Below are 25,624 nucleotides of genomic sequence, written 5' to 3'. Positions count from 1 at the left end.
GAAAACACCGTGGAACTGCAGGTAAGCACCGCAGCTTTTAAATGTGGACATTGATCATTTACTTTATCGTGACGTGACTATTAAAACATGTTATGAGATATCGCCACTGGTATATTTATAAGCAGCATGCAAAAACATCTCTCTGACACTTATAAAAAAACGTTTTATATAGTACTGACAAGAACAAAGTTTAATAATAATAATCGAGTATAGTTTTATTAACTTTTACCTCGCGCCAAAACAATAACAACACAAAAGACACTAAATATGAATAAAAAAACAAGTAATAGTTTGATCATGACACCAAATACTGCTGATTTGATCTCATTTTGACAATCATAAACAAACAAGGCCAACATGAGAGCCAGGGAATACCTGTCAGAGATGTAGCCCAGAGAGGGCGGTGGTCAGCGGGGCGAGTGAACACTGACGTCCGCTTATGCTTTGGTTCTCATTCGTACCGAATCTCACTAAGCAAACGTTCAAACAGGCGCTATCTTTACTAATCGACTGCAGATTTAAATATTATACATATACATTCTCGACTGAACTAATCTTAAAACTACACTTTGTGACCAAGAAACGGTAATATAAAGTAACGGCTTTTCCGTCCATTGAGTTGTTATGAGATTCAAAGCAGCCGAAAGTGTTACCTGTCATTCTGGCAGGCCTCAAATCCGTGGCGGAAGAAGTAGTTCTCAAACAAAGAGGCTTTTAAAATAACTTCATTGTTGTTTTCTAGTTTTTGTTTTTCAAACGTGTGCCGTCGAACTGTTGTATAAAAGCAAAATCGCTCTCGGAGTTGTGTGATATAGCTCTATATCATCACGGCTGTGATTGCCTTCGGCCTCGTGCCTCTGGCCTAATCACAGCCGTGATGATATAGAGCTATATCACACTCCTACTCGAGCGATATTGCTTTAATATCTGTCTATAATAGATAGATATCCACACCTTTATCCATCCATGACCCTTCATCTAATCATACTTGTATTATGCGTCAATGCATATAAATCGATTTTATTGAAAGGGGGCTGCACAATTAAGACAAAAATCATAATTGTAAGTTATTTCCCCTGATATTGTATTAACAGTTATCATTTTGATGAATAGTATTTTCATTTCATTATCATTGTGTACCATGAGGCTTAATTGTAATACTGTGTTACTGTAACCCCGCTGTGTAAAAATGTTTTCAATCCCAGCTATCAGTTATTAGGAGTTGCTGACATGTTTTAAAATGCTGTTATGTTTTAGGCAACACGACAGTGATTAAAATAATATAAGGTTGGATTTGGTGACTTACACACCCAACTCAGAAATCGGAAAAAACCATAAGATGAGGAAAATTTACTTCCATGCCTCCAAAACACTCTCCAAACACACCTGAGTCAATTATTTCTCTTATACGGTTATCACAAACATTGCTCTGGTGCCTAGTAAATCACACAGAACTGTTTTAAAAGTTAATACAGTTTATTAAACAGTTACATATTTGTATATGAATATAATACATGACATCTTTTTGGCACCCAAAAAAATTCAATAAATAATATGATCTGAATACGTTTGTGACGGTACATCTGAATAAATTAACAAACTATAACTTAGTCTTTAATAAATATACGTTTGTTATATAGATGCATTGCATCAATGTTTATTGCGGTTGGTCAACAGGGTCCAACAATCCTCAAACACAAAGGCTGTGTATGTGCACATGGATGTGTATGTAATGGGCGTGTGCACTGGGTTAACAGGGCGTCCCAATGTAACAGGTGTACAGTGACTGAAGCCATATGGATGGGCAGATTATCTCTTTAGTGAATGCAGTTACTCTGAAGAAGTGTTTATGGTATTAGATACAGAGTAATACCTGTTCAGTATTTCTGTTTTGGCATGCTAAAGATTCTTACAACCATATACATGCACAAAGTCTATATAAGTGTATTGCATAAACCTATCTATATATCTGTGCATATGAAAACTAAATATATACAAAATTAAACCAATGCAATGTTGAATGTTTGATACAATAGCACCTTTTAAAGTGCATGGTTTGTTTAAGTTCCTCTACTGTAATGAACTGATCTGACTAATACACAGCTTAATCTGTTTACTAGTAACTAATTCTCATTTAGATTGATTGTTGTGTCAATAATCTTTATCACATTTACAATCTCACATTTGATGACATCATGCATACAGTAATTCCAGTATAGCATCACGTTATTATATAATAATAGGATATTCATTCAAAGCGGTTTGGTTACTAAGAGATAAAACATGTAAACCATCTTTAGTATCTGCACTTGTTATCCGATTACTTATTTTAGTTCATCGAAAGGTCAAAATCAGGACACAACCTCATTTATAGCCTTATTTGGTAAGATAAGAAATTCTTCGTTCTTCAGTATTTTTGGCCAGCGCTTGACAGGAGCTAAGTGGATTAGACTCATCTGTTAGAGGATGAAGTGGATTTGATCAGGTTAACTAGGGGAAGACCTCAGCCACGGCGTTCAGAATACATCTAATCCTGCTATACGAGATCAACACAGCTGAAGACATGCTAAAATATATAAATATTTTGCTTTAGGCATGATTTGCTGGAATTATTGGACACAATTTTATTTTATGAGGCGGCCAATTCGTATAAATTTGTATTGTCTCGTTTGTATTCATTTTTTGCAGGCTGATCTCACAAGAATTTTTACGTATTTTACAAGTTGGCTAATTCGTATGAATTTGTAAGAAGTGAATCATACAAAAACGTAAGATTACAACATGATCTCACGGCAAGTCGCGCTATAGTCACGAAATTTTTTCATTAATTTATTTGTGTCCATGGAAGGAAATTCAGCTTTTTTTCGCACCTCCAGCACGAATGTCCCCTCGTGTCACACGCACGAATTTCTATAAATAGTTTTTCGTGTCCGTGGCACGACTTTCTTTTTCGTGTCATTTTATGTATTGTTTTCCTTTTTTTCTATTTTTAAATCATTGTCGCTTGGGGTTGGGGTTAGATTTGGGTTAGGATGTACTTTTATGTATTGGTTTTTACATGTTTTTCTTCCACTTTTAAATCTATTCTCGCCTGGAGTTGGGGTTAGAGTTGGGGTTAGGATGTCTAAAATGTAACAGAAAGTGATTCTAACCCCAGCCCCAAGCGAAAATAGTAAGAAAATAGGAAAAAACTGAGAAAACAATACATAAAATGAATCGAAAAAGAAAGTCGTGCAACGCACACAAAAACCATTCATAGAAATTCGTACGAGTAACACGAAAAAGACATTCGTGCTCAAGACACAAAAAAGCTTTTTTGTGCCATGGACACGAATAAATGAATTAATTTTTTTGTGACTACAACACGACTTTCCGTGAGATCAGTTTGTAAGATTATCACAAAAATAAAGAATAACGATCCCAAACCCCAACGTCACTGGGCCAAAAGCAAATCGCACAAAAATGTACGAAGTGGTTGTGCGAATTAACCATCTTGTAAAATACATACAAATTGCCATTAGATAGCGTTGCTTGATCTGCTTTCACACCTGTGAGATTTGGGGTAAGGGGCGAGGTTTCATCCATGCGTAATCGCATATTTCTATACAATTCACATCGTACAAATTCATACGAAATCACCACCAATGAAATAAGTCTAACCACAGTGTATTGAATTCTTCTAATGTTAAGTTTTTTATGAGAAATAAGGTAATGAATGAGGTTGATGATCTTAAAACCTGAAGTGTACTTTCAGAGGACACAACACAATCCAACGCTATCTCATGGCAATTCTTACGTATTTTACGAGGTGGCTAATTCGTATAAATTCATACTTTTGGACTAAATTTGTACATTTTTGTAAGATTTTCCTTGACCCCTGTGCCATTGGAGTAAGGGCTGGGTTTTCTCTATAATTTTTTTGATGATAATCATATAATCACGTTTTTGTATGTTTCATACGAACGATTCAATTTGTTTTCATACAAATTCCTATTAAATAGCCAATTTAAAATACATACAAATTCCCATGAGATCAGGATGAAGGACATGATGGACTGTGAAATGGTGTTTGCGTTCTGTTAAAAAACAGCTAAATGTCTCTATGTTTTTTCACAATATTTGTGATTGTCATGTTAGTTTTGGCAAAGCGAAATTCTAACATTTTAAATGCATTAATGATCATCATACAATATTCCCTTTAAATTAAAACTGAATCGATAATGTAACGTTATGTGTGAGATGTGTGTAAATGTTAAGAACACTGTTGACTATCGGTGCTGAGGTAGGCGTTTAATATGGAGATTATAGACTGTCAGAAAAAAAGGTCAAAATACTACCCCGGCTGTGACTTGGGCAGTACCCTTTCAAAAATACCCCTTTGGACCTAAAGAGTTCATATTAGTACCTCAAAGGTACATATTGGTACCAAATGTGTACATATACACTCACCTAAAGGATTTTAGGAACACCTGTTCAATTTCTCATTAATGCAATTATCTAATCAAACAATCACATGGCAGTTGCTTCAATGCATTTAGGGATGTGATCCTGGTAAAGACAATCTCCTGAACTCCAAACTGAATTTTAGAATGGGAAAGAAAGATGATTTAAGCAATTTTGAGCGTGGCATGGTTGTTGGTGCCAGACGGGCCGGTCAGAGTATTTCACAATCTGCTCAGTTACTGGGATTTTCACGCACAACCCTGTTTAGGGTTTACAAAGAATGATGTGTAAAGGGAAAAACATCCAGTATGCGTCAGTCCTGTGGGTGAAAATGCCTTGTTGATGCTAGAGGTCAGAGGAGAATGGGCCGACTGATTCAATCTGATAGAAGAGCGACTTTGACTGAAATAACCACTCGTTACAACCGAGGTATGCAGCAAAGCATTTGTGAAGCCACAACACGCACAACCTTGAGCCGGATGGGCTACAACAGCAGAAGACCCCACCGGGTACCACTCATCTCCATTACAAACTGGAAAAAAGGCTACTTTTTGCACAAGCTCACACCAATTGGACAGTTGAAGACTGTAAAAATGTTGCCTGGTCTGATGAGTCTCGATTTCTGTTGAGACATTCAGATGATAGAGTTAGAATTTGGCGTAAACCGAATGAGAACATGGATCCATCATGCCTTGTTTCCACTGTGCAGGCTGGTGGTGGTGGTATAATGGTGTGGGGGATGTTTTCTTGGCACACTTTAGGCCCCTTAGTGCCAATTGGGCATAGTTTAAATGCCACGGCCTACCTGAGCATTGTTTCTGACCATGTCCATCCCTTTATGACCACCATGTACTGATCCTCTGATGGCTACTTCCAGCAGGATAATGCACCATGTCACAAAGCTCGAATCATTTCAAATTGTTTTCTTGAACATGACAATGAGTTGACTACTAAACTGGCCCCCACAGTCACCAGATCTCAACCCAATAGAGCATCTTTGGATGTGGTGGAACGGGAGCTTCGTGCCCTGGATGTGCATCCCACAAATCTCCATCAACTGCAAGATGCTATCTTATCAATATGGGCCAACATTTCTAAAGAATGCTTTCAGCACCTTGTTGAATCAATGCCACGTAGAATAAACGTGAAAGGGGGTCAAACACAGTATTAGTATGGTGTTCCTAATAATCCTTTAGGTGAGTGTATGTACAAATGTAACAGCTGGTGGACATACTTTCACCATTTTTATAAGAATCAGATTATGATTTGTGAAATGTTGTTAATTCATAGCTGAACATTGGGATTACTGGCCAGTGAATTTCTTTTCCATCTCGATGTGTTTAGGTTCGGATGTGCCATTGTGTGTGTGTGTGTGTGTGTGTGTGTGTGTGTTTTGTTTACCGATACCCTAATGAATTTTCTAGATTGTACATTTACACAACATTCAGCCGACATTTCAAGCTATTTGAAACAGACCTGTGAATGCATTATGAACAACATATACAGCAGCAAAACCAGATCATGAGTTATTGTGTTTAAATATATTTTCAGGAAGTGTTTATGTTGAATCCGACAACCCAGCGTTTATATCTCACGTAGACAAAGAACACATCTCAGTGCTTTGAGCCCAAAACGGATCCTGCTCTCGCAGCATTTGGGTTTATTGTCATCTTTTGATGTTTTGTATAAATAAAACATCTTCCTATAAATGTACTTTGGGTCCTGGATGAACTACGATGTCACACGCATCCACACGCCTGGGCCGAAAACTCATGGATGGTGTGGTATCGACTAAAGTTATCAAGGAAAGAGATGTCTTTCTCGTATGCTATAGGCCGACAGCACGGGCTGTGGCGAGCTTTTTCACGCTGGTCTCGCGTGAGCAGTCGCTGGCGCTTCATGTACGCCAGTGTCAGGTCATAGTTTCTGCGGTTGGCGGTGCATTTACCGCTGCAGTAATGGAAGACTACAGTCTCATCGCTGACGTATCCCAGACCCAGCTGACTGACCGTCACCTCCACGTCCCGTAGCGAACAGGGTTTGCTGCGTTTCTTAGCCCGCTTGGTTCTCTTGCTCTGTTGAGCATCTCGCCGTGCTTTCCTCTCCAGCAGCGTCCCGATGACCTGCTGCAGCTCGCCTGCTGTGAAGCTCTGAAACATCTCCATAACTGATGTAAAGAATAAAGAAGGGTTGGTTATTTTCACTGAGCCACTTAAAACATGCAATTCTGTTAAACTAACATTTGTGTGACTATTCACTGTCAGAAAAAAATGGTCTCTAGGGCAGTACCCTTTAAAAATTTGGTACCAGTATGTGCCTTTGTCTTACATTCTGTGATCAGAAAGTTTCCACTTTCAGCAGATCTGACCCGCCGCTGTCTTACACCTGTCCCGGAGGAGGATGAGGAGTTAGATGGTGTAGACAAAGATGATGGTGATGATGAGGATGAAGCTCTGCGGTGGGGAGGAGGAAGAGGAGGCGGGGCTTTAGAAGAGGGTGTGGCTTTAAAGATGAGGAGGGGGAGTGTAGCACCACAGAGAATCAGGCCAATGACAGCAAACTTCCATAACTTCATCTTAATATGAAGAGAAGCATTGGGCCCCTGCAAAACAAACAGACATTAATCACACATCACACAAACACTGCATTACTGCTTCACATTTTGAGTCTTTAATGCAATATGACCGATCACTAGCTGTAGGAGAACAGGGCTGTTCAATAGAAACTATTCAGAAGTGTGATTTTAAATACAACAGACAGAAAACCATTAGTTTTACTAATGATAGCCCTCCAAAAGTATTAAGCACCGATGAAACATCTACTTTAATATAATGAATCATTTGTAATTTATATGTTGCTGGCGTAAAATCAGAATACATTAACATTACATTTATGCATTTGGCAGACACTTTTGTTTAAAGCAACTTACAGTGCAGACTAGCTATACACTTTTTATCAAACCCATGTGCTGCAATGCTTTAGCTATACGGAAACATAATATAATACATGGGTACATCAAAATACCTGTCTTACTCGGCCAGCCAGACTTTCTCACTAAAGTGTTTCTAGTTCCTTGAACATGTTTTCAAGTACATTCGTGATTAAAAGCGATGTTTGACAGTATTGTTTTTCTCGAACATAATACGAGGTCGCCAGTCCAACATTTAGAGGAGTGCCACTAACAAGCGCCAAAACCAAACTGAAAACATTTCAGATGTGTATCCTCGATCTTTCAGCTACAACAAAGCCTCGTGCAAACCCAGTTGTTATTCCAAAGATTTCCTTCACAGATGTTTGCACAAGTGGTTTTGCCATGCGAATCTTTCAGGTGGCAGTTTTCCGAGCACGCACAGGTGTGGATCATCCAAAGAGGAACTATGTCCAGACTGATCTCACGAAAAGTCGTGTTAGAGTCACGCTAAAAGTTCAATCCAGTTATTCGTGTCCATGACACGAAATTCAGCTTTTTTTCGTGCCTTGAGCACGAATGTCTTTTTTGTGACACTCGCACAAATTTGTATAAATAGTTTTTTGTGTGCGTTGCACGACTTTCTTTTTCGTTTCATTTTATGTATTGTTTTCTCATTGGCTATGTTTACATGCACAACATTTTGTCAATCCTACTGAATTTAAAACGATTGAAGGATACGACGATACAGTTTACATGCACCCTAAACATTGCAATCTGATTAAAATGTTCGTTAATACGTAAATTCTATAAAATCCGAAACAGGAAGTCTGCGCGAGCGCACAGCCAGGGTTGCCAGATTCGCGTATCAGAACCGTCCCAAATGGCCATTAAAAACTAGCCCAAAAGCATCCCAATGACTATTCACAGCCCAAATACCAATAACTAATAAACGAAATCCTTTCATCTTTAACCTGCGGTAAGAAAAAAAACAATTGGTTTAAACAGTAGCCCAAATCTAAACTTGAAAAAAGCATAAAGCAAGTTCACGCTTTATCTCTGGATTAAAGTCAAAGCGGAGTTGGAGAAAGTCGTTTTTAAGAAGTTTTCAGATATAGGTGATCAAAACACACTTTTCAAAAGTTACAACGCTATTTTATTGCTTTAAGTAGCCTAATGTTTTAAAAGTAGCCTACACATAAACGAGGCAGAATGTAGCCTACATCGTGTGTACAGCGCATTACCCCATTAATGTTACATTAATAATGCGTGATGCGTTACCTTGTTGTTGCTTGTTTCTGTGAGGAGAATCATGTGATATAAGAGTTTAATATAAGACGTGAACTTGAGCACAATTGTTCTGCGCATCTGCACAAGGTATTTTTGCATCCGATTGAGAAAATACTAAGATTCACGCGTTTACATGCGTACTTTTCTCCTGTGGATCGGATCACAGATTGGAGTACACCACCCCCTTCAATGTGATCCAAATTTGCATCCGATCATCCTCAATTGTATTGCAAATTTAAAATAAGTGTTCGGGGTGTCGTGTGTTGCTCGTGTTTTCAAAATATGTGTTTTTTGCGTCATGAACCATGTGTATCACGTGTTTTGTCAAAATAAGTGCCTGCTGCACATGCGTCAAAACCGTTAATGATAAAAGAGACGCTCACGTTCACAAAATACACGCAAGACACTCCCTTAACACTAAACTCTGATTACGCATGAGATTAAGCGAGTATCTGACAAACGGAAGCGTCTCTTTTGTCATGGACCCTTTGGGCGCGTCTGCAGCAGGCTCTTATTTTGACGGGACACGTGATGCACACAGGATCACTCGACGCTCAGAACACATATTTTGAAATTACCAACCACACCCATGACGGGCTACATACATGTGACTATAACAGGACTTTTTGTGAGATCATGTTGATGTGGTCGAAGTCATTCATGTTTGGAGAAATTATCAGAGTCCCAGAATGCTCTTGTTTAGCATGTTTCTATATCAGAAGGGGATTAAATGGGAATTTGGACCAGAATAGATCCCATGTAGACTCAGTCTACAATGTTATGCTTATTATACGGCTCTGCTCTGGCAACCTTACAACACATACGAAAAGTAGATCAGCATGTTTTTTTCTTTAGCTATTTCCCTGCATCCACGTAATTTTTATAAGACTTTGGTCTCACCGATCTGCCCAGTATGCTGTTTATTTCTGAGATCTTATTGTAAAGCGTTTTGTTACTGTACATAAAATAACTAGAACATCCTTACAAAATGAGTGCTGGTCATATCATGGTAGAAATATGATAACCATATTATTATTGATATAATTGTCACTTTAAAAATCTTTTTGTTAGATAATCAGTGTTTTTTATACAGTGTTTATATGTACACTACATATGCGTTCATGTAGCTCATCTGGTAGAGCATGTTTCATAGCACAAAGATCATTGGTTTGTTTCTCACGAAACACATTTACATAACATTACTGTATATTTATGCATTTGGCAGACGCTTTAATCCAGAACGACTTACAGTGCATTTCAAGGTATACACTTTTATTTATGGATTTAAACCCATGACTTGTGCTGCTAAAACAGTGCTCTACCACTGAGCAGAAGCATGCATACTGGTGATAAAATGTGACCTAGTCAGCTGTGATTTTTAATGATTTACTGTTTTCTACATAAAATCATTCTACATAATGTAAAGAAAATATAACCTTGATATCTTTAATATTGACTGAGTAAGTTCATGTCAAAGATTGAAATTAATGAGTGAAATCAAACTTTGATGCTCTTAATCTCATCATTTACTTTAGACTGGATTTTACAGACAGCTTGCACTGTTTACATGACAATAGCATAGTTTATGCCAACCTCTTTTAAACTTTATAACTTTGCTGTGGTTTGGGGTTAGGGTTGGGTATGTTTCTGTAAGATCGAACAGTCCTGAACATGAGTGATATATGCTTAAGTGTTTGGGCCAATCAACGTGTTCTTGCCTTTATAACAAACTGTTACACGAATTAGATATTGATCTCATTACCATTTGATTCTGTAAAGCCATCCAGAGAGTGGCTGGAGGTCCCAAACAATTCAGCTGCTGAAATCAGGAAATGCCAATCTTACAGAGACTAAGAACTTATGCAGGTTGCAGTCTCTCAAGCACTTTACCAGACGTTATTATAAATATGATTCTGCACTTAAATAAATAAATAATAAAACAGCTTTTTGGCTGAACATGATTCAATTAAAGACTTGTTTGACTCGAAAAATTAACATGTGAGCGCAACTCAACTACTTCATGTATATAGATAAAACATGACTGAATCAAGTAAATACACATTTATACAAAGTAGATGGGACAACAGCAAACTGATCTTATTAAAGCACAGCTTGGCCTGTCTGTCTGAAGTTGGTCAATGGATGTATAGGTCACATTTACAAACAACTGCATCCTCATTGAAACCTTTCATCTGAACTGGTGTGAACTCCATACTTATGTGTATGAGCCCCTATAGCATTAGACTTTTAAAGCCTATCAGTGTATTATTTTAGTCTTGTCTAAACAAACCATAACAAATAACCCCTCAATCAAAACATAGAAAAATGGCTTCTTTGTTTCATTCTCGTGCATTAGACATTAGACAGGATACACCCTACACAAATCACTATTAAGCACACCGTCTCCATATTAGGAAACACACAATTGTTCTGCCGGTGCTTTTGGAAGCAAACTTATGGGTATTCTTTCTTGGGAAGTGAACATGAGCAGATCTGTGTTTACAGAAAGTCCCAAAATAAACTGTCTAGTCAAGTGGGTACTCAAAAGATATGAAATGGCTACAATAGCGTCCCTAGAATCACCTTTGCCAAGAGTGAGTTTCTCAGGCTTTAAAGAAAATAACCTATATCACGTTGTCATCTTTTGTCCCTGTTGTGGATGTGCACAGGGTTTTTGTTCTTGTAGTGATGATATAATTTACTCAAATATATCAAATAAATATTTTCTGGTCAAATTTTGATTGTTTGTATATATCAGTGAGACCATGGGTGTTGTTTTGTCAAGGACCATGGCAAAAAGTTTTAGATTTTGCATTCCCTTCATAATAAAAACCTTAAAACTTAAATTAAAAACTGCATGTTGTGTTAACTTGTGTTATCTTTGACTAATATTTCAATTTGTTTGATGATCAGAAACATTAAAGTGCGACAAATATGCAATAACATAAGAAATATGGAGGGGCGCCAACACTTTTCACACCACTCTACATGTGAATAGACACAATGGCATTTCTTGCAAAATGCGTCGACACATCTTGTTCATTATTTCACAATATCTGATCTATACAATTTATCTTACCCCACTTCTCCGTTAATCAATACAATAAATTGTTTTATTACATCATCAAATGTTTTTTTTTATTTTGAATTAGCCCTTTAGATTACTGATGTATGTACACTGCAAAAAATGCAGAATTTTTTTTTTACACATTGTGTGTGTCATGCCATTTAAGGCGTTATTTCATGTTAAAATAACTGAAAGGGACAACACAAGTTGTGTTAAAAACAGTGATGGGAGTAACGCGTTACAATTAATTCTGTTACTGTAATTCCACTACTTTTAGCTGTAATAAACATGTAACAAAGTATTTTTTTTTTAAATCAAGTAACACAGTTACTTGAATAACAACGTCAACAATGTTGCTGTTTAATTACACCGGCAAATTCATCATGGCGACAAAATAAATTGCAGATGAAGGGTTTAATACAGGTTAAAGTTTGAATCGAAGATTTGTTAAAGCAACACCAAAGAGTTTTTTTAACCTTAAAATAACGTTTCCAAAAAAGTTTGTCATTCATCCACTCGAAACAGGGTGAACGGCACTTTCACATTCCCTTTGCAGCCCTCTATCGGCCAAAACCGCACTAAAGAAGTTTCCAACCGTCGGGTCGCGGTCCTGTAGTTCAAGTGAAAACTACAAAAACGTGCTTTACGGCAGACCTACAATCCAATCAGAGCCAGCTATGCTGCAGTATTTACGACAGTGGTAATGGACAATTCCGCTTCTAACCTGTAGGGGTAGCAAAGAGCAAAAACTCTTTAGTGTTGCTTTAATCAGTGTTTAAATTTAAGTGGTGCAACACAACTCGAATTCAAATTAAACTGAGATCAACAAACCATAGATTGGCTCTAAACTCTGCTTAATTTAATCCTTGTTGGTGCAACTCACCCAAAGTGATGAACTAGGTTCAACTTAACAAACTGAGTTATAAGTACTTAAGATTGTCTTGTTACCTTTACATATACACAGGTACAGAGTACAAAGTTATAGTACTCTTACCAAACTTTACGGGGCGGTTTCCCGAGATTAGACTAGTCCTAGACTAAAATAAATATGAGCTGCCCAAACTAAAAACAACTTTGTTTTGCCTCAAAATGCACACCAGTAATGTTTTTAGTAAAAGATGTTTAGTTATATTTCCTAATTAAACTAAGGCTTAGACCTGTCTTAAGATAATCCCTGTCCTGGAAACCACACCTAAATGTTTTGAACTGATTTCCTTGATAATTTTCCATGCATAAATCCAACTCATTACTTTTTACAGTGCCAATATATCAAAACAACTTTTACATTGAGACCTGCTTTAATTTATGCATCTGATACACAAATGTGACAGGTTTTGGCATTTAGCCTCTTTGCTTAAGCACCTGATTTCCGTCTCGGATGGCGTGTTCAAGTATGACCGGATACAATGGTACAATATCACAATGCACTATTCACCGTTACGTGCTTCAACTCTCCGAAAATAAAACTATAATTGCTACTTCTGCAGTCAATGTAAAAACATTTTATCCTATTTAGGAGCTTAAGAAAGCTTTTAAACGATTAAATACAAGTCAAATCAGCTTATGGTGGTATTAATGTTAATATCTTTCAGTTGAGCAACAGATATATAATACATTAAGCACTTCATTTATAAACAGAGGGTTTGATCCTTAGCATTACTGTAATTCAGTGCCTGAAGAGATGCCTTTACCAAAAGTAACGCACTGTATGCTATTTATATACATGGTCACCTTAAGCAACCTTCTGATAAATGCTTCACTCAAGGGAACAATGGTTTAACAATACATCTGGGATATCAGCTTTCAACTCTCAGTTAATGGATTACATCAGACATGCAACCCAGATCCCTAAACATTATTTTATTAGGAATTTCACCCTATTCATCCCTCATCATTTTACTGGAATAGAAAGATTGTAAGTATTACATGATTTGTGGGTATTGCTTGAAAGCTAACACTACTGTTCAACTTTAGGGTGATATAATAAAGAAAACGCAGCCAATAAGAGCCAATGGAACTCCTTCAATGTTGTTAAAATCTCAAGACAAAATGACAAGAGGACATTTTTTTTTTACAAATTCTAAACTAAGGCCTAGTCCACAAATAAACTGTATTTTTAAAAGTTTTCCCCCTCTTCATTAAAAAAATCTCCCCGTCCACATAAAAACGCAAAAACTCGGAATAAAGCGCTGACAACAGCATGCCAATCCAACAGATGGCAATATATCACCGTAAAGCCATGTTAGCCAATCAGAATCCATTGCAGAGTTTCCTCTTAGCACATCACAGGTGGTCAAAAACTCTGGTTTCACTGGCTACACTACAATCTATTCGTAAATTTTAACCCAGCGATGTGTCCTGTGCGATATCCACCCAGCATGGGTTAAAAACAACATTATTAGAGAGCGTTGATTTCAATTCGCATAGTTACAAAAGTGTTGTGCATAGTTTTGATGAGTTTACTATTATTTAAAAAATATGTGATCCTGTCTATGAAATCCAGCCAGTTTCAAAATCTAATTTTGAGATTAGGAGCATCTCTAACCCCTTTCCCAAAGCACACTTATACCAGAAAATTGCCAAAACACCTTCTGTGTGAACGCAAACACGTCCTGGAATTGATTTTTGGACTCGCTACACTTAACTCTTTCGCCGCCAGCGTTTAAAAAAAAAGTTGCCAGCCAGCGCCAGCATTTTTCATGATTTTCACCAAAGTTTAATGCCTTCCAGAAAATGATCTTCTTTAAATATATAAACATACAATATACCAAATGAAAGAACAGACCCTCTGCTTTCAAACAAAAAAACACGTTTCATCCTACCTTTAGTAGTTCTTTTGTAATCAGCTTTTGAATATGGGTAGGTTTCTGCAAAAACACCACATTTTGAGCAAAAAGCAGAGATAATTCCATTTTTGTGATGGACTTTTCATAGAGATCCCATTCAGAGCGATCTTTAAAACAGACACGAGCCGTTTCTTAATGTCAAGGAAGGATCCTCGGAAGCTAGAATTTCGAGGATGCTACGTCATCGACGTCCGTCGAAGGACTGTTCCAATGTCGAGGATCCTTGAAATTTCAGCCAAGGACTGAGTCCTTCGTTCGAGAAATATCCCATATACAGGAAAGGATGCAAATTTGTATCCTTCGCGCTCTTCACGCGCTGAAATCACCCACAATCCTATGCGCGCAGCACCGAAAGCACACCTTTCAATCACGCAATGACGTAATGACGTGCACTTGCTAGCCTGTTCCATTTAACGTGTTCTCCGAATGCTTAAAAGGAGCCTCGCTTAGCCTCTAAAGGAAGTGACTTGTAAGGACTAGTCCTGCCAAGGAAGTATCCTTGACAATGAGAAACGGCTACGGACATGCAGCAGCTTGCCATAGGGCAATACTTCCGGGTTTTAAAAATTGCGAAAGGGCACCACCTGGTGGATAATAGCGGTATTGCAGGAGTTAAGCGGGAGGAATTATGATAATGTCGTCTTGTCTACATCACCAATCCCAGGAAATAAACTGTTGCCTACAATCCGTGTGTTTGTTATAGTCCAAGAAAAGAGGTTTATGTTGGAGACGATAACTTGCATCATCGTTTACTTTGGGGTTTGTACTTTTTGCATATCTTTAACATGAACTAATAAACACTTACACACAAAATGAAATGTGAAATCTTGAATCAGATAATTGATGCTCTTTAAAGTAACATGCCCAACACTGAAAATCAACCACAGATGCATCCACATAACTACACACATAATGTGTATCAACAACACATGCCCAAAGATAGACATGAATTCACAAACCTCTAGAAAAATAATAAAAACGGTTTAAAAAAGCTGTAAAAGCTTTGAGAGATTCAGTTAGCATTACCGGTGCAATTTAAGATTATCACTGCTATTGGTAGTATCATTTAGCCCTTTGACACAGGGGTTTTAAATGCACATCAATGTTCATAACGGAAAATATCTTCAAACTAAAACAAAGCAGAGATCATGGAGCTCCTCACTATCCACTATGTTACCGAGATCATTTTTCAGCTTAATGGAAGAATATGCAATGTGATCGAATCAGAAAAAAGTAATTTCTAGAGGGAGACATTGCAGATCATGAGCAAACTTAAGACTCTACGAAAAAATCGATTACAAATACAATATACACATCACATGTCTTTATGGGACCTTAAATGTGTAAACACAAGCATGATATATCCCATAAATGGGTGATTCTCACGAAACCATTGAAACACCACGGCACTAATGATTTTAGCTTTAAAATGTGTAATATAGTAACATTAAAAAGCATCAGAATTAACACAATACTGTGTTCTACATTGCTCAATGTGTGATTTCAACATAAGAATTTATAATTGGAAATTTTATCTAATTTTCTGCTGAAATTCTCATTACCGCAATGTGTCCGGCTTTGTTTGAACATGCGTTATGTTCTAATTTAATCAAATTAACACAAAAATATTAAGAAAAAAAATAAATGGGTGTTTTGCTAGACTACTTTAGATGACAGAAAAAATATTCACTGAATATTCATGTATAATAATAATGAAGAAAAATTAGGAAAATGATGTGTCCATGCCTGATGTTCTCATCCTCCGCAACACTTTGAGAACAGTTTAAGCACACATACAGAATTTTAATAAAGTTTGATTTTGAGTGACCAAGCACATGGACCAGTTACTTCAAGATGGCTACCAGGTAAGATCATTTTTTTACAGTTAATTTGAAATATTGTCTTGTCAGAATGCTTACACGACATTTTGATTATCATTACCACAACAGATGCTTATTAAATGTTAATTTAATTAATAGAAGCATAATACTTTGATTTTAAATGCATGTGCAGAATCTCCAAATTATGTTCTTTCAGGTTTGTCATGTCATTTTGAAAATATGTCAGTGTTGATGTTTTCTGACTTTTCTGATTTTTTTAATTATGTTACAAAAAGTGTTAAATGATAAGTAAAAGTTTTTAAATTAATGTTCCCATTTACTCCAGACTTTGTTTTTCAATGTCTGGTGGGAAAAAAAGTAAATTTAAGCAATTTTTACATTTTCATGCTTGACATTTTTAAAACCAAGTTTTCGTGAGAATCACCCAAATACAGAAAATCATTGGCAGTGTGAATGAACCAAAATCAAACAATTCGAAGCCAAATCGCAAACACATTTTCAATAATCTATGTGTGAAAAAAGCTAAAGTTTGATTTCAATCACTGATTTCAATCTGTGACATTGTCTTATTATCTTACTGTGACTATTTTTTCACAAAATTTTCTTTATGTTAAATGTTTTTATGTAGAAAACAATAAATCACAAATAAATGCTGTGTTTTTACAGGCAGGGTCACATATAAATAAAAATGAGTCAAACAGCAGTGTAAACAGACAGATTAAAAGCCATAAAACTCTCATTTATATTTTATGAGGTATTTAAAATACATTTTTTCTGTAATGTTTAGACAGCGTGTTTGAGGGTGACAAAGCTCTTCTTTCATCTCAAGCAATGTAACCGATACAGTAAGATCAAACTCATGTGATTACATTACAGCTGGGTGTTTCTCTTTATCTGCCGAGTCAGAGGATGTTTAGGTGCTAAATAGCAGCAGGAAATCAATGTTAGTGCTTTTCCGAGCGGCTGTTCTCGTACCCCGTGATTCAATGTGTTGGGTTTCCCCAAAGCTCTGGGCTTGAGTTCAGCTGACTACCACAACATCATGAAGACTGATTGAAAATGAACAGATGCCTCTTTAACAAAACCAACCCAGCCTGATGTTTTTCAGCTGTACGGCGAATGGCTTGAATTCAGGAAGTTGTTTATTTTTACAGTTAGGGATGTGAATGTAACCCAAGAGTTTTGGTCTGATCGTGTTTATGAATTGCAAATGTGTGGAAAATTCACGAGACACGCATGAACTAAACTGATATCGCATCGCTTTAAAACAAAGACAAACGATACCTGCCGAATAAAAGATTTTCTGATATAGATCTTGAGGGAAATGTTGAGTTTAATTACGTCTAAAGGGACTGTTTAGTTACACTCAACAGATTATAACACACACTGTAAAACGTTTTGTTGTTTCAACTTAAAGGTGCAGTGTGTAATTTTTAGAAAGATCTTTTGACAGAAATGCAAAATAATATACAAAACTATATTATCAGGGGTGTATAAAGACCTTTCATAATGAACCGTTATGTGTTTATTACCTTAGAATGAGATGTTTTTATCTACATACACCGAGGGTCCCCTTACATGGAAGTCGCCATTTTGTGCCACCATGTTTCTACAGAAGCCCAAACTTTTTTACTAAGTTGTCTCCGACGATGACATGTTTGTCCGGTGGCTACTGTAGCTTCTCTATGTGTTTCAAAATTGAGAGGTGGGCTGTGGACTGATCCATTGGTTGCAATTCGCAACCTCACCACTAGATGTCGATAAAATTTACACACTGCACCTTTAAAAGAAGTGTAAAATTAATTCAACTTAAAAATATTAGTTAACTCAAAAAAATACGTTGCGTCAACGAATAGTTTTAAGTTTAATTAACCCAACGAATTAGGTGCAAACTTTTTTACAGTGTTCCAGAAAATGCCTTTAGTCAATATGATGGCTTTAAATTGTCAACATCCTTCAGTTAGTTGAACTACAGAACATACAGAATGCATGCATTAAAATAGAAAAAATAATGAAATGCAAATGTTTACATTTTATTTCAAATATAAATATTATAAATGAAAAATGTACAACATCGCTCTCATTTTGGATGAACACTTTCACTGATCAAGATATTCAGATTCATTTTCATGGCCATTTTTGACTCAACATTAAGGAATGCTTGAAGTTTTGAGAAACATTTCTGTATCATATCAGGATGTAAAATCACACTGTTACACCCAGTGTGTGTTTATACAACAACAACATCAACAACACATATATGAGTTTGATGAAGGCTATAAGTCAGATGAAGAGATGCCTGCTGTGGTCTCTTCAGAAAACATGTTCGTGCAGAATATGAGCTCAGGTGAAGCTCTGTTTCCTTTGGCAGACTGTCATAAACATCAGATGTTATTTCATCCAGATAATGATGGAGACATTGATGGATGGATGGACGAGTTAAGGTTCTGAATGACTCATGGGTTTTTCTGTAAATGATTAACTTAATTGGTCCTGAATTAAAACCACAGGAGCGTTTCGTTTCATTGCCATCTAATGAAATCATTTGGTAAAACATAGAAATTACATTGTAGAAAGAAAAATACGTTTTCTTTTTCAAAACATCTCCAAAGGAAGCATAGTTTATGAAGTATAGAAATAGATTATAACAAATACTTGCATTATAAAATACTGGAGCGAACCAGTTATTGTTTGAAAAAGTTGCATGCTCTTCTGTAATGATGCAAACATTTTCTATATCATTAAGTCTGACTGTTTTGTTTTTTTTTAAGATAAAAAGATATATCCAAACTACATAAATATCGCAATTGAGCATACCACAATACACATAGAAAAATCTGTAGAAATTACAGTATTACTGGCAGCTGTTTCCTAGTAACTTGCTGTATATTTAAATGTACACCGTAAAAAAATTGCTGTAATTATGCAGCTGGTTGCCAGTTACTTACTGTAGAGGATAAAGACTGAAAATGTTTCATGTTCATTCAACTTTGAACAAACTGTTGCCTATAAATAACATAAATGTAAAATCTACAGTAAGTTACTGGCAGCTAGTTGCCAGTGATACCCAGTAATACTGTAATTCCTACAGATTTTTTTACAGTGTATATTATTTACTGACAACAGTTTGTTCAAAGTTAAATGAACATTAAATATAAACAAGTCTTTGTCTTTACAGAATAAAACTTAAATAACAGCCTCATGCAAAGCATTCTGGGAACCAAAATCTGAAAACAACAGAAAAGGGTTGATGAGGATTTCTGAAATGCTGTTATGTTATGTTTTATTCTGTGAAGATAAAGACTTGTTAACTTTAATGTTCATTAAACTTTGAACAAACTGTTGCCAGTAAATAACATACATTTAAAGGGGACATTTCACAAGACTTTTTTAAAATGTCAAATATATCTTTGGTGTCCCCAGAGTATGTATGTGAAGTTTTAGTTCAAAATACCACACACATAATTTATTATAGCATGTTAAAGTTGCCACTTTGTAGGTGTGAGCAAAATAGTTCAATTTTGGGTGTGTCCTTTAAAATGCAAATGAGCTGATCTCTGCATTAAATGGCAGTGCCGTGGTTGGATAGTGTAGATTAGGGGGTGGTATTATCCCCTTCTGACATCACAAGGAGAGACAAATTTCAATGACTTATTTTTCACATGCATGGAGAGAATGGTTTACCAAAACTAAGTTACTGGGTTCATCTTTTTCACATTTTCTAGGTTGATAAAAGCACTGGGAACCCAACTATAGCACTTAAACATGGAAAAACTCAGATTTTCATGAAATGTCCCCTTTAAATCTGTAGTAAGTTACTGGCAAACAGCTGCAGAACGACAGCAATTTTTTACAGTGTCAATAACTGAATGATTTTAACACTTTAAAATGTTACATATAGTCGCAGTTTCAGGTTGATGCAGATAGGAGAGAGAGTTTTGCTTTCGTTTCTTAAAAAAATGTGAAACGTGTATATTTTATTATTATTCAAATAGATTTTAAAAACGTAAAGCATAATTGTATCGTACATCGTATCATCAAATAATTAATCGCATTTTGCCATTAATATCGTGCAGCTCCGAAAAACTTTTGGTAACACTTTATTTTACGGTGTCTTTGTTACACATGTTACATGTAATTATTATAGTAATAACAGTTAATTATGCATAATTACATGCAACTAACCCTAAACCAAACCCTAATCCTAACCCCAACCCTATAGTAAGTACATGTTGTTAATGATGATTACTTGGTACTTAAATGTATAATTACAATGTAACAGTGATGCCGTAAAATAAAGTGTGACCAAACTGTTATATCTACATATATTAGTTTGAAGATAGGGTAACACTTAATTTTCAAATGGCTTTGTTACACATGTTACATATTTACTTTAGTAATAACGATTATTAATTATGCATAATTACATGCAAACAATTAAACCAAAATATAACCCTATAATAAGTACATAGCGTTGCACTGTGAAAAGTAGGGGTGTAACGGTATGTGTATTCGTACCGGACCGTTTCGGTACAGGGCTTTCGGCACGATGCATCGTTTTTCTTCTTTATTTTCTTCCAAGAACAGAATGCTGTGGAGCACGTTCGTTACCATCATTTTTGATTCCTGTTCTTTGTTGTCTTGTTGTTTGTTCTAAACTGTGCTTTCAATATATACATGTATACATGTGTACATTATATACATGTGCACATCTTTTTATCATTTGGCACTTCCAACTATGTATTTACAACTTTGTCTTATTGTCTTGATATTTAATTAGATCCTCATTCTAGTTTTTTATTAATTTCTATTTCTTTTATTTTTTAACTGTTTTATTGTAAAGAACTTTTGATAAACTACAGTTGTGTTAAATCTGTTCTATATAAATAAACTTTGACTTGACTTGACTTGCAATGGTGGATCGGTTACTTTTCTTTACCTATACTAATGTTTTAATGTACTGTAAATGTCATCAAATCAGTGCTGCCCTGACTGCCTGGTAGAGTAATAATTTTAATAAGAAATCATTTGTATCGCGTAAAGTGTCGAACGCGGCCATCCGCGTGTAACCGCGGGGAGTATACTTAGAAAGCTGCGCGTGAGCCGGACACGAACGCAGAAAAAAGTATACCCCGGCCTTTACTGTACCGAAAATGAACCGAACCGTGGCTTCCAAACCGAGGTACGCACCGTGATTTTTGCGTATCGTTACACCCCTAGTAAAACGCTTCTCTACTTTTAAAACTTACTTTAATTGGTAATACCTAAAAAAAGTCTTATAAACTAAACTTTTCAAACTTTAAGTGAAAATTACTTAAATTGGTAACACTTAAAATTAAAAGTGAGAAAACGTTTTAGACGTTACCAACTGAAGTAATTTTTAAAGTTGATTCAACTTTTACATTTTACAGTATGTTAAGCATTGCTCAGTACTTAAACACACTGTAAAAAGGAAGTTTGATAAAATAAAATAATTTCAATTGGTAACACTTAAACATTTTAATTTTTTTCATCTTAAATTTTTTTAATTAAGGTATTTTTCACTTTAATCATTTTTCAATTAAACATATGATCTGGAAAAACTTTATATTTTTAGGTATTACCAATTGAAGTAATTTTTTTAAGTTGGTCCAACTTTTCACTTTTTACCGTGCATATAATTACACAGTAACAAAGACATCTTAATATAAAGTGTAACCGAAGATCAATATAGTACTCAATATTGTATAAGAAGTAATGCCTTTTCTTATAGAGTCACATTTGTAAGGTCTAATGCATGTGTATCCTGCATGCCTTGTCTGCGCATGCGCTTGCAACCTTTCACACTATTTAGTGAGTCAACAAGGTGGATGAGGTAGTGAACCCAAAAGATAAAGAAAACCCATGCACTGGGAGGTTAAGAGATGTGCATTTGTACCTTTAGTCAGAAAGAATAGAAAGCAAAACCCTACAGGTCAGGATTAGGATGCACGCGTTGACCACCTGTGTAAGTCAACAGGGTCAAAAGTGTACGACTTACAAATGTGTGGTGTAAAACAGTCCTTATGATATATTTATTTACGGTATAGGTGTAATCGTGTATAGTACAATTTAAAATATCTGCATGCACTTTATACTGTATCTCCCCCTAATCCTAAACCAACCCATTACGTACAATGTAGCAGATGTTGTCTGTATTCTTATGTAAGTGCTCTGTAAAGACACCAATTTAAAGAGAAACAGCTTTAAGATATAAGCGCTTCTTTGAAAGAACAAGTTGAGTCAAATGTAAAGCAGGTGAGAGGAGATGGTGATGATCTGAGATGTTCATGTCAATACCAGTTTACCAGGAATTATGCAGATGAAAGACTGTCAATGCAGATTTTATCTGTCTCACATCACATGCTGCCAACAGAAGGTCAACCAAGCCTGTCCACAACTGGCACAGATCCAGTTTAAGACATTCCTTGAACGTACTTAAGAGACAGAAATCCTATTACACAAGGTCTTAGCCATTCATCAATGTATGCATGAAACGCAAATAAACTTGACCTGCTTAATAATGCTTAATAAGAATCACACCTGAAACTTAGTTGTGTCTTTTTTCAGGTGTAATTTAAAGCAAAATTTTACAATAACAACAAGTTAAGTAAATAATTGGGTGTGACGAAGAAATAATATTTTTACAACCTTTATTAATATAGATTATTGTATAAAAATATATTTGTTAGTTTATATATTTTGATGTTCATATTAGCATATTTACTGTAGAAATTAACCAAAGTGCTGTCGAAGTATTCTCTGATTAATAACTAATGTTCATGTGTAATGTTCGTGTGTAAAATCTTACTTGTTAAGCTGTAGTTAAGCTGAGAAAACATGATGTCTTACCGTCTGCCCGGCTTATCCAGACTCCACGGTGTGTCTGTTCAGTTCAGACCTCTGGGTAGAAATGGCATCGATCAATAATCCTTCTCTGTTTAAAAATAAAGAAACGTGGTTTCTTTGGAAATACTCCAATGTGCTTATGAAGAATCGGGGGCTCGTCCAGAGACGTTCATCAGTTACAAGATCCTGTAGATATCCAGGGATGCTGAAGGTGTAAGAAATATTCCCAAATCCTCAGTCTGCATTCGGGCATTTGTAGAAAACAAACTTGGGGCCAAAACATAAAAAACTAGTTCTCACAGTCTATACGATGAAGTGTAACCAGCCTCCAATAATTGCATTTATAAGAAACCCATCAGCTGTTCTGCCATTCAACATTATAATTCCACAGAAGCACGGGGGAGATAAAGTATCTGCCAACTATCTGTCAATCAAAACACCTGCAAACTACTACTACTACAATAAAAAAAACTATTGGAGGCACTTGTTCACCTGTTTACAGAAGCAGCTGTTCATATGCAGTCCTTTAAATCTTAACGCTGCAGGTTCGTCCCTTACATCTTTTCGATGCACAACTCTGAAAGAAGTAATCACTCAGAAAACAGATGTTTAGCTAACAGATTGTGCAGCAATGACTCATAAAGGTGAGGAGAAGCTGACTGCAAGTCCCAGCAGAAGCCAAAGTCCCATCATAATCTCTCCGAGAGATGCACATCCAGATCTGAAATCCATCACTTCTGTTATCTAAAGCAGAATTTTCATATGTGTGATACGGGTCCAGCATCTCATTACCAAAGAGATTTAGATCCTACAGTCAGGTACCAGTCCAACTCATCCTGATCTTTGGCTGACAGTAAATGCCACCTTTCCTGTGATCCTTTCTACACCAGAGGATTAAGAATTAAGAAATCTTTGGCAGCTTCTACCTTGTATGCCACGTAATGAAGCAATCCCTTGTACTGAATAAAACAGATATGAGAGTAACTGACTCTGAGAGCAGCACTATGGCATTGAGGAGATGAGTTTCTTGTACTGCTGGAGAGGTTGAGAGAGGGGTGGGTGTCTACTACAGGAGAAGGAGGGATTATTAAATATACAAGACTTATTCAGACACAAGCTCCACCCCTCCGTCCATTGCGGACATGTACTTTTAGCTTGATCATTGTGAGGTGTATAATACAGATGCCAATTTGTGAATATATTTTTATTTGTTGTATTGAAATGGTTTACAATATATTTTTCAAACGTTCTGGTTAGAGATTGGTTTTGAACTTTATACTTATTAAAAAAATTAGGTTGAACTTCTGTTAACACAGAAAGATATTTGTATATTGTTTAAGCCTAACCTTTGCGGCAATGCCTATATTATGCTATATATTTATATATATATATATATATGCAGAGTGACAACTTTATGTTGCATGTGCAACCTGGCAACAGCTTTTAATTTCATAATTCATTTCAATGCAACTGATTCCCAAACTTGATCTTCTGGAAAATGTTGGCAAAAACATAAAATGTTAATTGCTGAATGTTCATGGCAAAATTACTGACAAGTGCGACTATGCAGCTGTAAAACAGTAGTCAGTTTCTTGAATGCAAGTCTGTATCATTTCGACATCATGGCATATTAACAGCAAATTCCTATTGATCTACAATTGTTACACTGTAAAAAGTGAAAGTTGGATTAACTTTTTTCAACCAACAAAAAATATTACATTTCTAATTTTAAAGGTGCAGTGTGTAAATATTAGCTGCATCTAGTGGTGAGGTTGCGAATTGCAACCAGCGGCTCAATCCACTGCCAAACCCTCGCTTTTGTAATGCATAAAGAATCTACAATAGCCACCACTGGACAAACATTTCATCGTCGGAGTCAACTTAGTAAAAAGTTTTGTCCGTTCAGGGCTTCTGTAGAAACATGGCGGCACAAAATGGCGACTTCCATGTAAGGGGACCCTCAGTGTATGTAGACAAAAAGGTCTCATTCTAATGTTATAAAAACATAACGGTTCATTTTAAAATGTCTTTATACACCACTGATAATATAGTTTTGTATATTATTTTGCATTTCTTTCAAGAGATCCTTCTAAAAATGACACACTGCACCTTTAAGTGAAGAATTAAAGTAATTTAAAAAGTTTTTCATATAAAATTTTCTTGCGGTACATTCACACGGGGCGAAAGCGCAATCGCTTGAGTGAAGGCTTTTCTGAAGCGTGGCAAAGAGCCAATCACAGTGGCTGCAACACATGCTCCGGTCTTGCATAAATGTATATGGATGGCTCGCACTAGGTTATTTGCATAACGCGATCTGATTGGCTGAGGCATGCGTTGGCAGTGTTGGGGAAAGTTACTTTTA

The 25,624-nt window shown here is 36.2% G+C and overlaps 1 protein-coding gene across 1 annotated transcript; it reads right to left on the bottom strand.

The window, feature by feature from the left end:
• Positions 1-5,847: 5,847 nt before the first annotated feature.
• Positions 5,848-24,294, bottom strand: nrtn (neurturin). The gene is made up of 3 exons (XM_055183660.2): positions 23,266-24,294; positions 6,772-7,045; positions 5,848-6,610 (listed from the first exon to the last, which is right to left on the bottom strand). The coding sequence occupies exons 2-3, from the start codon at positions 7,016-7,018 to the stop codon at positions 6,183-6,185; spliced, it is 675 nt and encodes a 224-aa protein (XP_055039635.2). The 5' UTR covers positions 7,019-7,045; positions 23,266-24,294; the 3' UTR covers positions 5,848-6,182.
• Between the last annotated feature and the right edge of the window lie 1,330 nt (positions 24,295-25,624).

This window comes from Misgurnus anguillicaudatus, chromosome 14, assembly GCF_027580225.2.
Source record: "Misgurnus anguillicaudatus chromosome 14, ASM2758022v2, whole genome shotgun sequence".
Lineage (NCBI taxonomy): Eukaryota > Metazoa > Chordata > Actinopteri > Cypriniformes > Cobitidae > Misgurnus > Misgurnus anguillicaudatus.
Note: the sequence above shows the minus strand (reverse complement) of the source record. Positions and strands in the feature narration are given on the sequence as shown.